Source organism: Ascaphus truei, chromosome 9 (genome assembly GCF_040206685.1).
Source record: "Ascaphus truei isolate aAscTru1 chromosome 9, aAscTru1.hap1, whole genome shotgun sequence".
NCBI lineage: Eukaryota > Metazoa > Chordata > Amphibia > Anura > Ascaphidae > Ascaphus > Ascaphus truei.
In genome coordinates this window covers 9,745,590-9,758,863 of record NC_134491.1, presented here as the reverse complement: position 1 = coordinate 9,758,863, position 13,274 = coordinate 9,745,590, and the positions used below count along the sequence as shown (strand labels likewise).

General features: G+C 33.6%; 1 protein-coding gene across 1 annotated transcript; it reads right to left on the bottom strand.

The window, feature by feature from the left end:
- Window positions 1-8,744: 8,744 nt before the first annotated feature.
- NKX2-1 (NK2 homeobox 1) lies at window positions 8,745-11,917 on the bottom strand. The gene is made up of 2 exons (XM_075613083.1): window positions 11,348-11,917; window positions 8,745-10,145 (listed from the first exon to the last, which is right to left on the bottom strand). Exons 1-2 carry the CDS (start codon window positions 11,718-11,720, stop codon window positions 9,481-9,483), a joined length of 1,038 nt encoding a protein of 345 aa, XP_075469198.1. The 5' UTR covers window positions 11,721-11,917; the 3' UTR covers window positions 8,745-9,480.
- Between the last annotated feature and the right edge of the window lie 1,357 nt (window positions 11,918-13,274).

The following is a 13,274-nucleotide window of genomic DNA, read 5'->3' as shown; positions in this document are numbered from 1 at the left end:
CTCTTTCTTTCTCTCTCACACATACTTGAGTTTCCTATTTGCACTCTCCCTAATAGCTTAAATTTGGTATCAAATGCAAAAAAAAGACAAATAAGGTATATGTTTATACCCTTAATGTGTCGCTTTGCTCATAAAAGTACATTTTTTAAATGAATCGCCCTGTATATGCAGCACAAATGACTGAATAACGTGAGACAAAAGATGTGAAACCCAGCAGCAGGCTTTTATATGTAATAAGTGGAAAGAAATAGTTTCCATGTATTATTTCTTCCACCGCAATCATTTCTTATTTATAGTGAAACATGCAAGAGGTTTCTTTGGGTGTGTAAATGTAGAGGGTCTGAGAACGTATCGCATGGAAACAATGAGAAAACCACAACCGATTCTGAACCGGTGTTAAATTATTTTGCTTTTAACAAATCTTATTTGTGAAGCAAAAACCGTGGGTGGTAGATGTAAGTTTTCCCTCCTGTTTTTGTTTGGCCGTTCTTATCTTCTGGTTAGATTGTAAATAATTTGCTGATAACGAAATGTATAAAATATATATATATATTTAATATAGTTTGCCTTTTTTTTTAATTTATAAAAAGCATGTGTGCATTAGAAATAAAGTCGATTATTTACTTAGGTCTCCCGGCTACAAAACTGGTGTCAAACCAGCGCACAATAATTGCATTAGGTTCACCAAAGGAAAAAAAATACCATTGATTTCAATAGTATCCCTTTTCCTTAATATGTTTTTTTTGCACTGATTTGCCCACGTTTTACAGCCCTGAGACTTAGCAAAGAGACCCGGTGATGTTTGAAGTTTAATTCTGCACTTGTAGCAGACATAACCCTGCATGAATTGGCTGTATTTTTTTTAATACATAGAACAGAAGAAAATATTGCAATTCTTGCTCCATGGACATCTAAAGAGACTTCAAATGAAAGCATTACTGAATAAACCCTTAACAGCATATCTCACTGGCATGTAGAAAACACATACATAATATTCTTGAAGGATGCAATCTGAAATCCCGAAAAGTCAGCTATTAAGTCCAAGAAGGATATTGCTTTTGCAGTCCATAGGAGGTTAAATTGTACTGACGTTGTACTGTGAATTCAAACATAAATGCAGGACCCACGTGTTTAAAGACAAGCAACTTCAGTTAGAAATAATCTGGGAGTCAAATTTGCTTCCTTAAATGCTACAACGGTTAAAAGAAGAGGGATTTCAGTCAAGCAATAGCTTCTGTTCTTTGTTCATGTCTCTCTCTCCTTTCCTTCTATTTATAGATCTTTGTAAACAGTTCCTTCAAATAAGTTAAAATTATTGGCCCAGGAATACTGTTCATTAACTGGCTGATAACCATAAGAGATCACAGAAGGACAATCAGCCTTCTTTATCAATCATATTCTTTCAGTGTTTACACCAGGGAGTCTCCCATTCTCCAACAAAGACTTTTCAAAACAATTAAATCATATTTTCTAAGTGGATATTGGGTTAAGAGTAAATCACTATCAGCATATAAAGGAAAGAGGTCTGGGAGAAAATATTTAGTGCCTGGCTTCATATTTCATCACCTATATCATCCCTCAGGCTGAGTGGCTTCTGCTTTCTATGCTGCATCTCTGCTTGATTGGAAATGGGACTGTTTTCAAATGGAAATAAGACACCCAAACTGATTATGTGTATTGAATCCGAATCACTCACCAGATCCTCTTGTTTAAAATGTATTGAAAAAAGGATGATGGTTGCAGACCTCTGAATGCAGGTCCCTCTCATTTCAGAAAGGTCGCTGTATTTTGCTAGTTTTTGCCATTTAAAAATGTTTCAGCTAGATAATTACATTGCTAATGTACACAGGCATTATATACACAGTGTGTGTGTGTGTGTGTGTGTGTGTGTGTGTGTGTGTGTGTGTGTGTGTGTGTGTGTGTGTGTGTGTGTGTGTGTGTGTGTGTGTGTGTGTGTGTGTGTGTGTGTGTGTGTGTGTGTGTGTGTGTGTGTTCCAGCACATTTCTTCATGTGAGTTTTTTCAGATCTCAAAGATGGAAATAAATATAACTATATAGAAGTGTATAGATATAAACTACAGATTCTTAAAACATAAACTACTTCATTACAGAGGTACAATGTAAATCTTTCTCCGGTTATTGTAACCACGAATACCTTCCACAGTTAGAAGCGATTTATACTATGAATTTCCTGTATAGTAGTGACCCCCATGGACAAATATAGGGTCCTTGAGAAACTGCTGATGGTAAATGTTGCTTAGGAGAATCTTATAACGAATTTTACAATACAGGAACATCATCTGGAATTAAAGTCCAACAAATACAACGTTAAGGAATAGAGCGAAAAGGTATATATAATTCAAACATGGTATTCTAATATATATTATAATGTATTTACAGTGTGTGAGAGATACCGTATATAAATGTGTGTAGGTGTTACTTTTACAAATATTAAAACATTTACTTTTATCAATTTACAAAATTAACACGTTTAATAATGTTCATGTATTTTTTTAATAAATTATTTTCAATATATAATGATTACCTAACACACATTGCAGATGAGGTAATGCTATTTTCGATTTTAAAAATTAGGGTGTACCTTTTTTAAAACTAATGGAATTAACCCCCTCCAGTTAGAATAAAAGACGGAGCAATGTCTAGCAAATATTGCCAAGTATCCTATCAACAATTACATCTAGTGGATATTTTAGTTATTAACTTTTACTAGGTCGAATATTATACGTAAGCTGCCTGTTGGCAAATCATTGTAAGTATTTGTATGTAAGTATTGCAGGTCGGTTTTATGAACAAAAAATAATAATTTGTATGACATGGGTGGAAGATGAGAATACAATTTTCTTGAATTGTTCTATAGAAAATTGTCGCGCTTAATAAGATCTGCTTCAGAATGTAAATAATGTAAATATTTAATTAAGAATGCTCTTGACTAGTACATTTATAATTCGTTTTATGCGTGAATATATATATATATATATATATATATATATATATATATATATATATATATTACACAAACACACACACACACACATATATATATATATATATATATATATATATATATATATATATATATATATATATATATATATATTATTTATTTATTTATTTATTTATTATTTTTTTAACTTTTAAGGGCATATAAAAATTATGTATACAAACCACATACATAAATATTTAGCTTCGGGTGTCTTCTTTATCTGTATTCATGATGGTATCAGCCAATAACATAAACGTTGACATATAACCTACTACAATAGTTATATGTATGTCTATATGTATGTATGTGTATATGTATATATAATATATATATATACATATAACTATATATATATATATATATATATATATATATATATATATATATATATATATAAAATGCTTATATATTTTAAGTATCTGAAAACGCATTCCAACGAATATTTTCCAAAATAGCTAATATCACCGATGTATTCTATTGTCACACGCTTTTAAATGATATCAGCAATTAAGCAGCTCACCACTTATACCGCTGATTAAGTTGCTCTTATACTTTACGGCGACTTTCGTTGAAAATAAAACATTCCTTATGTACTGTATGTGGTAAAATGTATTATTCCCATTTTTTTCTGAAATAATTGAGAAATATTGTTTCACCGCGGTGTTCTGGGGGTCATCATATGGATTCATTTATTTTCTTGGATTTCACGCTTTAATTACTCAACTTGCTTAATATGCATTTTGAAGGCTAGGTACATTTCGGGGAAAGGAGGGAGGGGGGAAGCCAAGAGAAATGCATTTCCTTGATTAAGTCTTTTATTTTCCCTAAATTGTAATAATAATACTGTAAAGTGAAGAACTGTTGTGATTAATATAATTATAACAACAAAACACAGAATAAAATTAACATGTTTTCCCCCCAGGTGATAGATAATGCATGTAAATCAGAATAAAACATTTTAATAAAATGCTTTACACTGTTCCTGGAATAAAAAAAAAAAATAAACAATACAAACTATTCTTTTGAAGGATGTCTTCAGTAGCCAGTTGCAGATGCAACATTTAAACCGGAGAAGATGCACCAAACACAAGGGAAGTTACGTTTATTTCAAGTTTTCTTTCAAACACTTGCTCTTGAGTACGAAAAAATCTCCAATGTTCTTGTATTAGTCTCACCACTTGTAACAGGTGAATATGGATTTGCTATGTCACACAAACCCCACAATTTACTTTGAGCAGAAACTACTTTTCCAAGTAGAGAAAAATTGGGATAACACACCTTTAAGGCATATGGTTTTCTTTGTCCCACTACTGTAATAAGAGCGTGAATGTTGTTGGAAATCTTTATACCCCAAACCATCATCCGACTTCAAATCCGCAGCATCGTGGATAACAGGACCTGGCAGAAGGTAAAGCCAAATCTGAAACGAAAAGCAAGAGAGGTGAATGTATTCTGTTTAAATCTAATTAATAAGTGAAAATGTGTCATGATACATTTCTTTGCACCTTCATTTCTACAAGCTATACCTGATATATTATATATTAGTACATCATATACAGATTTCAGTGTATATTACCCGTTGTAATATGTTAATGTGTTATATATTTCAATATATGCCATTTACTTAATGCAGTTTTAACCTGATCTGTATTAGAGAGCATGTAGGGACAGTTTAAATCGTTTGGGCTACGTTGATAATCTAAGTAATGTGTGCACAGGGTGTTATTTTAAACCTATGCGTTTATGTGTTTAAACCAATGTAATACATGCATCAATTATATGTGCAGTTCATTTAGTAATTTGTTTAGGTTTAGCAAATTAACCATTAAAACAAGAATTCCATTACAGATGACCTTTTCTTACAAATCCTTATTAACCTTATAATAGCTATCCGTCCTCATTAGAAACAGTTCTCCTAGTTGTTGTGATTGACAGTTCCATGCAAGACGAAGATATTGTTTTTTGTGCATATATAATTTAAAAGATTTCTGGTCTCTTTACGGTCTCTTTACTGAAGATATACAAACTAAAAATAAAAAATATATATATATGTATGCCTTACCTGGAAACCTAGTTTGTGCCTGCATTGTAGAATTAAGCATGTCTAACCCCGTGTCCTTTCTAAATGATTTGGTTTCTTTCTAATATATTTATATCTATACACTGGTGGACATGAGAAGCACAAAAGATCCGCTGGTCTTCAACGAATTCCGCTCACAAGATAATTGTACTTGAGCTCTGGCCTTGTAGGATTAACATTCTTCAAGAATTTCACATCTTTACCTCCAACTTTCTCTTTGTAAAGGAGATCACTGGAAGGACCTAGACGTTGTCTGGCTCCACACCAGAGTACCCCTTTACCTTTTCTAGTAGGGCTTCCCTAAAAGCAATCTGCAGGCATGTTCCTTGTGACACCAGATCTCCATTGTACCGTGTCAACCTTGGCCATCAACATAGGGGTCACAATAAACCATCAGGGAGATTGAACAAGGCTTTAAATAAGATGTCTTTGCAGTATTTGGAACTTAAAACTGATTGCTCTGCTGCCTTGGTGTGCTTCTGGACAGGACTACTGTACTGATGCCCACTAAACACAACTGGATGGGCTCAGCGAAGCTTCAGATCCTAAGCCATAGGAACATAACATTTGACATCAGATAAAACCCACTTGACCACCTTGTCTCCCCATTTTCATTTCTGCTGTAAAACCTCAGACCCCATTTTATCCTTGGCTTTGTTTTATTATTTAGCACAGCCTTGGATCTATCGCAAAGAGCATTTCCGAATTCCCTCTACCATTTCTCTTATTTAAAAAAAAAACCTTTCTGTAAAGAAGTACATTTCAGCCCTTCTGTGTCATGTACTAAACCTTTCTGGATACTAAGACCTGTTGGTTGGGACTGATCACAGTAAATGTGGCAGTTCTGCCTGCTGTGCCTCTGCATCCACACTTCACAGCACTCCAACCTGAACTCACATTTACATGAATGAAATTACTCCAGGAGATCTGGCTAAGGGATTTTCAACAGCATTAGATCTGTTTGTAGCTACAGAAAAAAAAAACCGTTATCTCCCAGGCTCACCAAACGCATTATTCAACCGATACCACATCCAGTGCATATAGCTGTCAATGATTTGTAATTGTAAATCCCCCTGCTTCTGATTTGGCATTAACACAACACTGACACGGAGGAACTCTTCTGCTTAGGGGATTTGGTTTCTCAGAACATGTGCACACATATCTACAGGGTTTTCTTCTTCTTTTTTTTTTTTTGCATTCACCACAATGGCAAATGTAATGAACGTGTTAAAGATGAATTGAGTCTCAAATGTTTAATCGAAATAGAGTGAGTCCCTTCCCAAAGTGTTTTTTTATAATGCAGAGTTATATGGGCCGTGGAAAATGAAATGTCTGGAGTAGATGGGGCAGATAGGGAAGCGGGCTGTGTTTGCTTTTGTGCTGATTGATATGTAAATGCAGCTAGATTCCTGTTTGCTTGGGCTCCAGTTCCTTAACTGCTGAACTCACCTTTCTATGAAGGAAGCAAACAGACTTTAAACTAAGCCGCCCTGAGACAAAATGAAAATGAGTTGATTTAATGGAAACTAAATCTTCCTGTAAGGAGGATAATCAGTGTACAAAATAATCATTTCAGCAATTACAAGCAAGCAGTAAATATACACACTATATACTGTGCAGTCCCAGGTTTTTATCCGGTCGCATTCATCATTTTTATTTCCATCCTATACTGAGCAGAAATATCTTACATCCTTTTTCCATCTTAATTTCTATCGATATTTTAGAGTTGATCATCTATTAAATATTAAGATACCGCGTTGTTAGGATCCCATTAGTGAAGGTAGAATGATAGTTTTTCACAACATAAATACGGTGGAGGCCACGTTTAGACTAAAACGATGTAGAATTGCCAATAAAAAGATTTATTGGTATATGTATTCAAACATATTTAAGGAATCTGAAAATAATCAGATGATATATTTGTATAGCATTTATGAAATCCTTGGATTATATAGTTGGATTTTTTTAGTAAACATCTACATTATATATGCAAGCGTGTACGGTGTGTAATAAGCCTCTCATTTGCACTTTGTGCCCAGAATCTTTTCTTTAATCGCTTTATTTTTATTTTTCATTGAGCAACAGAGCTTTAAAAAAAATATTCTCTTATTCTTACCTGTATTGTGCAATTCCGCTTGCGCATACATCTATTTAATTTTAAATACCAGAAGAAGAAAAAAACAATATAAAAAAAAAATATATATTTATATTTTTTTTTTTAAAGTTATGGTGGGTGAAAAAGGCAACAGAAAACCTCCACCGTTAGCATATAGCCAATGCCAACACACACACACACACACACACACACACACACACACACACACACACACACACACACACACACACACACACACACACACACACACACACACACACACACACACACACACACACACACACACACGCGCGTTTGTGTGCTTGCAATCTGAAGGCTCACTGGCTCACTGATGAATATAGGCAATATTTTATATTTATTAGTAATGTTAGCTTACAGACAACAAAGGGAGTTTTAGACTTGAAATCACGTTTTTATTTTGTAAAGAATATTTTGAAGGCTAAAAATGCAAGCATTATTGGAAGACTTAAAAGTTGGTGTGCTAAGAAATATAATTTTAAGGAAAAGGAGTAAATAGCCTGCCTTTAAAATTCCCTGTAATTTTACCTCGGCTATATTTCATCTATGTCTATAAAAAAAAATATCAACCTTTTTTAAAAAGCCCAGATTAAATTTCCCAAGTATCTGTGTTTCTCAAACTACTACTAATTGCAATTAAGATATATAAACCCTTCTCATCTTTGACCCGAGATACCTATTCGAGTGGTTTTCTTCTAGTTTATTATTATTATTATTAATATTATTATTATTATTATTATTATTATTATTATTATTATTATTACTATTATTATTATTACTAATACTACTACTACTACAGATCACCTATATAACAGTAAATTAACGTACACAAATAATATATAGCCGTTTCAATTAATATTATTTATTGTATTTTTAAAGAGGAGGTAGACAGAAAGATTTCTACTTTTCTCCTACATACTTTCTCCACACACTTGTATGCACACGCATACATATACACATATACTACACACATACACATACTCTTAGACACACACGCATACACACACATACACACACGCTGTAAATCCTTAAAAGAAAATAGACAATGCTCTTATTTTTCATCTTTTACGTTTTTTGTACTGGAAATTTCTTGGGTGTTTTTTTAAGCAAAAAAAAAAAAGTATATTTGGATGAAACCGATCAGATTAACCATGGTTAAGAGGAAAGTCAGAAATAATTAATACTGAATTAGTGAGGCCAAATTATTAAAGGAAAAACATATTTATTGAGTCAGCGCACAGTCCAGTTCTTTTACCTCAACAGCGAACTACAAGTGCTTGCTAGGCGAGTACCTACAATTTAACACACGTGTGTGTGTGTGTGTGTGTGTGTGTGTGTGTGTGTGTGTGTGTGTGTGTGTGTGTGTGTGTGTGTGTGTGTGTGTGTGTGTGTGTGTGTGTGTGTGTGTGTGTGTGTGTGTGTGTGTGTGTGTATATTGTGTGTGTATTTTCTCCTGTACGAAATAATATTGTTTTGATGTCGTTTCTGTATTTCAAGTTATCTTGATTTTAACATAACACCTGTTGATCTGTAATGCGCATTACTCATAGTTTAAAGGTACCCATATGTCTCCCCCTCAATCTCGCTTTTTTAGCATCAACCACAGAAAGGAACCCCAAAAAATAACATCATCTTTCAAATGTGCATAATTTATTATACGCTTTTGTATGAACTATATGTAAGCCAGATACCTAAATGAGATACAACAGAAATTAAGACGTGCGCAGATAACAAAAAAAAGCTCTCAAATAATATACACAAATCGTTTCATTGCCATAAAAAAAAATAATGTTTTTTTTTTTTTGACGTGATTTTTTTTATACAACAAAATGTACAGATTACTAAAAACTCTAATAGGTTGAGTCCGAACTTTGACAAAGAGAAGGTTACAGTTTTACATCAAATTCAAAACCTAAGAAAATCCGCTCTCCCTGTTGTTGATTACAGGATTGGGAACTCCATTCTTTTATTAGAGATCAACCCTTTCCCCCAGGTCTTCGGTAAAAAGCCCTATTTACATGCAGGTTGTTGGAACAGGAAAGAGAGCATAGTTTGACGTCCAATCCTTTTTTCCATTTGACATTTTGAGAATGCCTCATCCAGTTTAATAACTAACTCTATCCTTCACCCCTTCTCTTTTTGGATTCTTCAATGGAACCTCTTATAAATCCATCCTCCCTAAAGTACAGAAGTTTTTATTTGATTTTTTTTTTTAGAGATGAGAAGGGTTGTCTGGAGACAGAGGGACTAAGTTGGTTCCTTTCACCATGTTCTGCCATATAGTAAGGTAGAGCAGGACATAGCTGTGCTATAGTCAGAACTGGAAGAGTTTAGGTGGGACAGGCTGGTGACCTGGTTCTGGAGACCTGATGGACTGCTGGAATGTTGACCCATATCTGGAGACTGACCTGCGCTGTTTGTCTGGTGGTTTTGGTGCTGCCCCAACCCGTTGGTAGCTACTGTGATAGCTGTTACTGCCTGTTGCTGGTGGTTTTGGAGGGCAGCTGTGGGTGTGTTAGAGCCTGCCTGGCAAGGTTTTCCATCCTTCACCAGCACTGGCACTGCCACTCTTCTAGGGGACTGCTGCTGCTGGCAAGAGTTGTTGTCCTGTTGCATCTGCTGTTGAGCGGCTTTGTCTTTGGCTTGCCTCTTCATCTTGTAGCGGTGATTCTGGAACCAGATCTTTACCTGAGTGGGAGTGAGGTGAATCATACTGGCCAAATGTTCTCTCTCTGGAGCAGATAGGTATTTTTGCTGCTTGAAGCGTCTCTCCAACTCGTAGACCTGGGCCTGAGAGAATAAGACCCTGCGTTTTCTCCTTGGGGTGCTCTGTAGGGGGACCATGCTTTTGCCCACATCTCCCAATGATCCCATATTACCAAGACCTCCCATGTTCATTCCGCTTGAGGGACCCATAAAACGAGATACTAAAAAGAACAGAATACATAACACAAGAACATGAGATTTTACAACTATACCAAGAATTGCTGTACTTATTAAAAACAAAATCCAGAAATGTCTGTTTCTGATAATCTGTTCTATAGCATCACATGCATATATCATATAGTGAACCAGAAAAAAATATATATTTTTTATTACCTGTTTTATAAACCTCTCATAACTGTTATAAGAAGACCCATTCAACTTTTTCAAATTATGTTAAGGATGATTATTAAAAAAAAAATAATAATAAAAAGCATAATAGTGTTTTTTTATAAAATAATAACAGTAATACAATTGTGAATGTCTAAAGGTAAATGCCGAATGTCACATTATATATTTATATAATCAAACACCTGAAAAAAAATCAAACACCTGCAGTCCATACGTCATGTAAAAATGAGTGAATATTTAGAAAGATCTTAAAGAGTTAGTAAAATCTTCTATAGCTGTTCTATTTATTTAGGTCCATTTTGTCAATATAAAATGTAATGAACTATTCTATTGCATATATATATATATATTTTTTTTTAATAATAATAATAATTGCATATATATATATATATATATATATATATATATGCAATAGAATAGTTCATTACATTTTATATTGACAAAATGGACCTAAATAAATATAACAGCTATAGAAGATTTTACTAACTCTTTAAGATCTTTCTAAATATTCACTCAATTTTACATGACGTATGGACTGCAGGTGTTTGATTTTTTCAGTTTCACTTTTACTTCCCTTGTTAGAGAATGTAGCCAGAACAAAAAACAAATGACTTGTTTATTTTGTATAATTACAATGTTTACATATTTGAAAAATTATGGTTTTAAAATTGGTGGTTCAATGTTGTTACTGCAAAATGAAAATATTCTATACATTAAATACTTTTGTTCATATTCAATGAGAAAAAAAAGATAGATAAATAATCTGAAAAAGAAGAAGCATTGAGAACACATTTGAGACACACACATATTTATATATATATATATATATATATATATATATATATATATATATATATATATATATATATAAAAAATTATCAATGTCGCTTTTAAATATTTCAAGATTATTTAAATGTTTTCTTTTAACTTTGATATTTAAATATTTATTCCCATTCCCATAAAAACAAAATCCTGCCTCTATTCTGTGTTGACTCTTGGAGGTACCAATACTTACTAGTGGAGAAGCGTGGGTCCGGGTTGGTTCCATACCACCCTGCAGCTGAGCTATTCCTCATTGTCTCTTGGTATGGTGGAAGCTCACTCATATTGCCCAGGTTGCCCAAATTCCCGTTGCAGTAGCCCCCCATGGAGGTGTGGGAGAGCTGAGGGACCCCTGCAGCTGTCATGTGGTAGGCAGCACTGACTGGCCCATTGTGGCCCATTGCATGTTGCTGCATGGTAGACTGAGAGACTTGAGATTGTCTATAGGCAGCAAGAGGAGCTCCTAAACCAGTGCCCTCCATGCCCACTTTCTTGTAGCTTTCCTCCAGAGGACTCAAGATATCAGACACTGAGAAGGGAGTAGTATGCTTGGGACTCATCGACATGTTTCTGAGGCTGGGAGAAAAAAAAAAGATCTCTCCCTCTCTCTCTCTTTTTTTTTGCCAAATATTCTGGTGTTGCCTTAACGCCGATCTTGTTGGGTGTACACGTACGGGAGTGGTTGAAGTCCGCCTTAATTGGGTTGAGTGGAGGCTCGGAGCTTTCTTTGCGTTTGTTTTAGCCAGGCGCCAGGTTTTAGGCAGGCAGCAGAGGCGGGGCATAGCCACTGAAAGCAGCGAGATTGCGAGCCTGCATCTTACCCCACATAATTAGCTAACATGCTGATGACAAGGTAAACACCTTTAAGCTTCGCTTGTCCGAGTATTTTAGTCTTATTTATTCGTTTTGCAGCTAATAAAGGAAAATACAATAATCACGTATTCTGATTCCTGATTTATATTGATGACTAGGGAAGTATGGCTACATATATATATATATATATATATATATATATATATATATATATATATATATATAGATATATATATATATATATATATATATATATATATATATATATATATATATATATATATATATATATATATATATATATAGATATATATATTGTAAATCTATGCTTTATGCTTTACTGTGGAGGGTTTTAGTCACTTTTTTTTACCCACCATAACCTTTATATATATATATATATATATATATATATATATATATATATATATATATATATATATATATATATATATATATATATATATATATATATGTGTATGTATGTATGTATGTATGTGTGTGTGTGTGTATGTATATATATGTACACACACACACACACACACATACACACATACACACACAACAAAAAGCAGCAGCCAGCACTCCAAGCAACAAATGTAAAGTCAAGGTGCATGCTCCATAGAAATCAATATAGAAACCCTGTCTTTTTGCTATATCTGAGTGTTGCTGCTTTTGTGCCTTCTCTTATGGGAAGACAGGGTTTTATGGGAAGACAGGGTGTATATATGTATACACATGAATAGTACAATATTTCGATATATAAGTACTATATATATATATATATATATACACACACATGCATACATACATACATAAATACACCTACTTTATTTCAAGATATAATAAAATATATGTTGTATTCTATCTATCTATCTATCTATCTATCTATCTATCTATCTATCTATCTATCTATCTATCTACACATCTTTTACTAAATTTAAAACTGTAATGTGTACCTTATACAAGTCACTATGTATATATATATATATATATATATTCCGTTTTAAAAATCTATTAACCCTTTAACCTGCTTAAATTAGCAATCATTTTTGTATAATACATATTAAGGACTTAATTATTATGAATTATGTATGATCCCCTCCTCTCTCTCTCTCTCTCTCTATCTATAGCTTTGTACGGTATAATACTTAAGGATTTTTTTTGTTACATATACTTAATTCAGATTTGATTGGTGCCACCATGACCCATCGTGTGTATGTGTAACATATTTATTTTGTGTCTTTTATATTTTCTGGAATCCCAAAGTGTTCTTTTTCAGGAGAATAACGAACAAAATACAGCTTGAA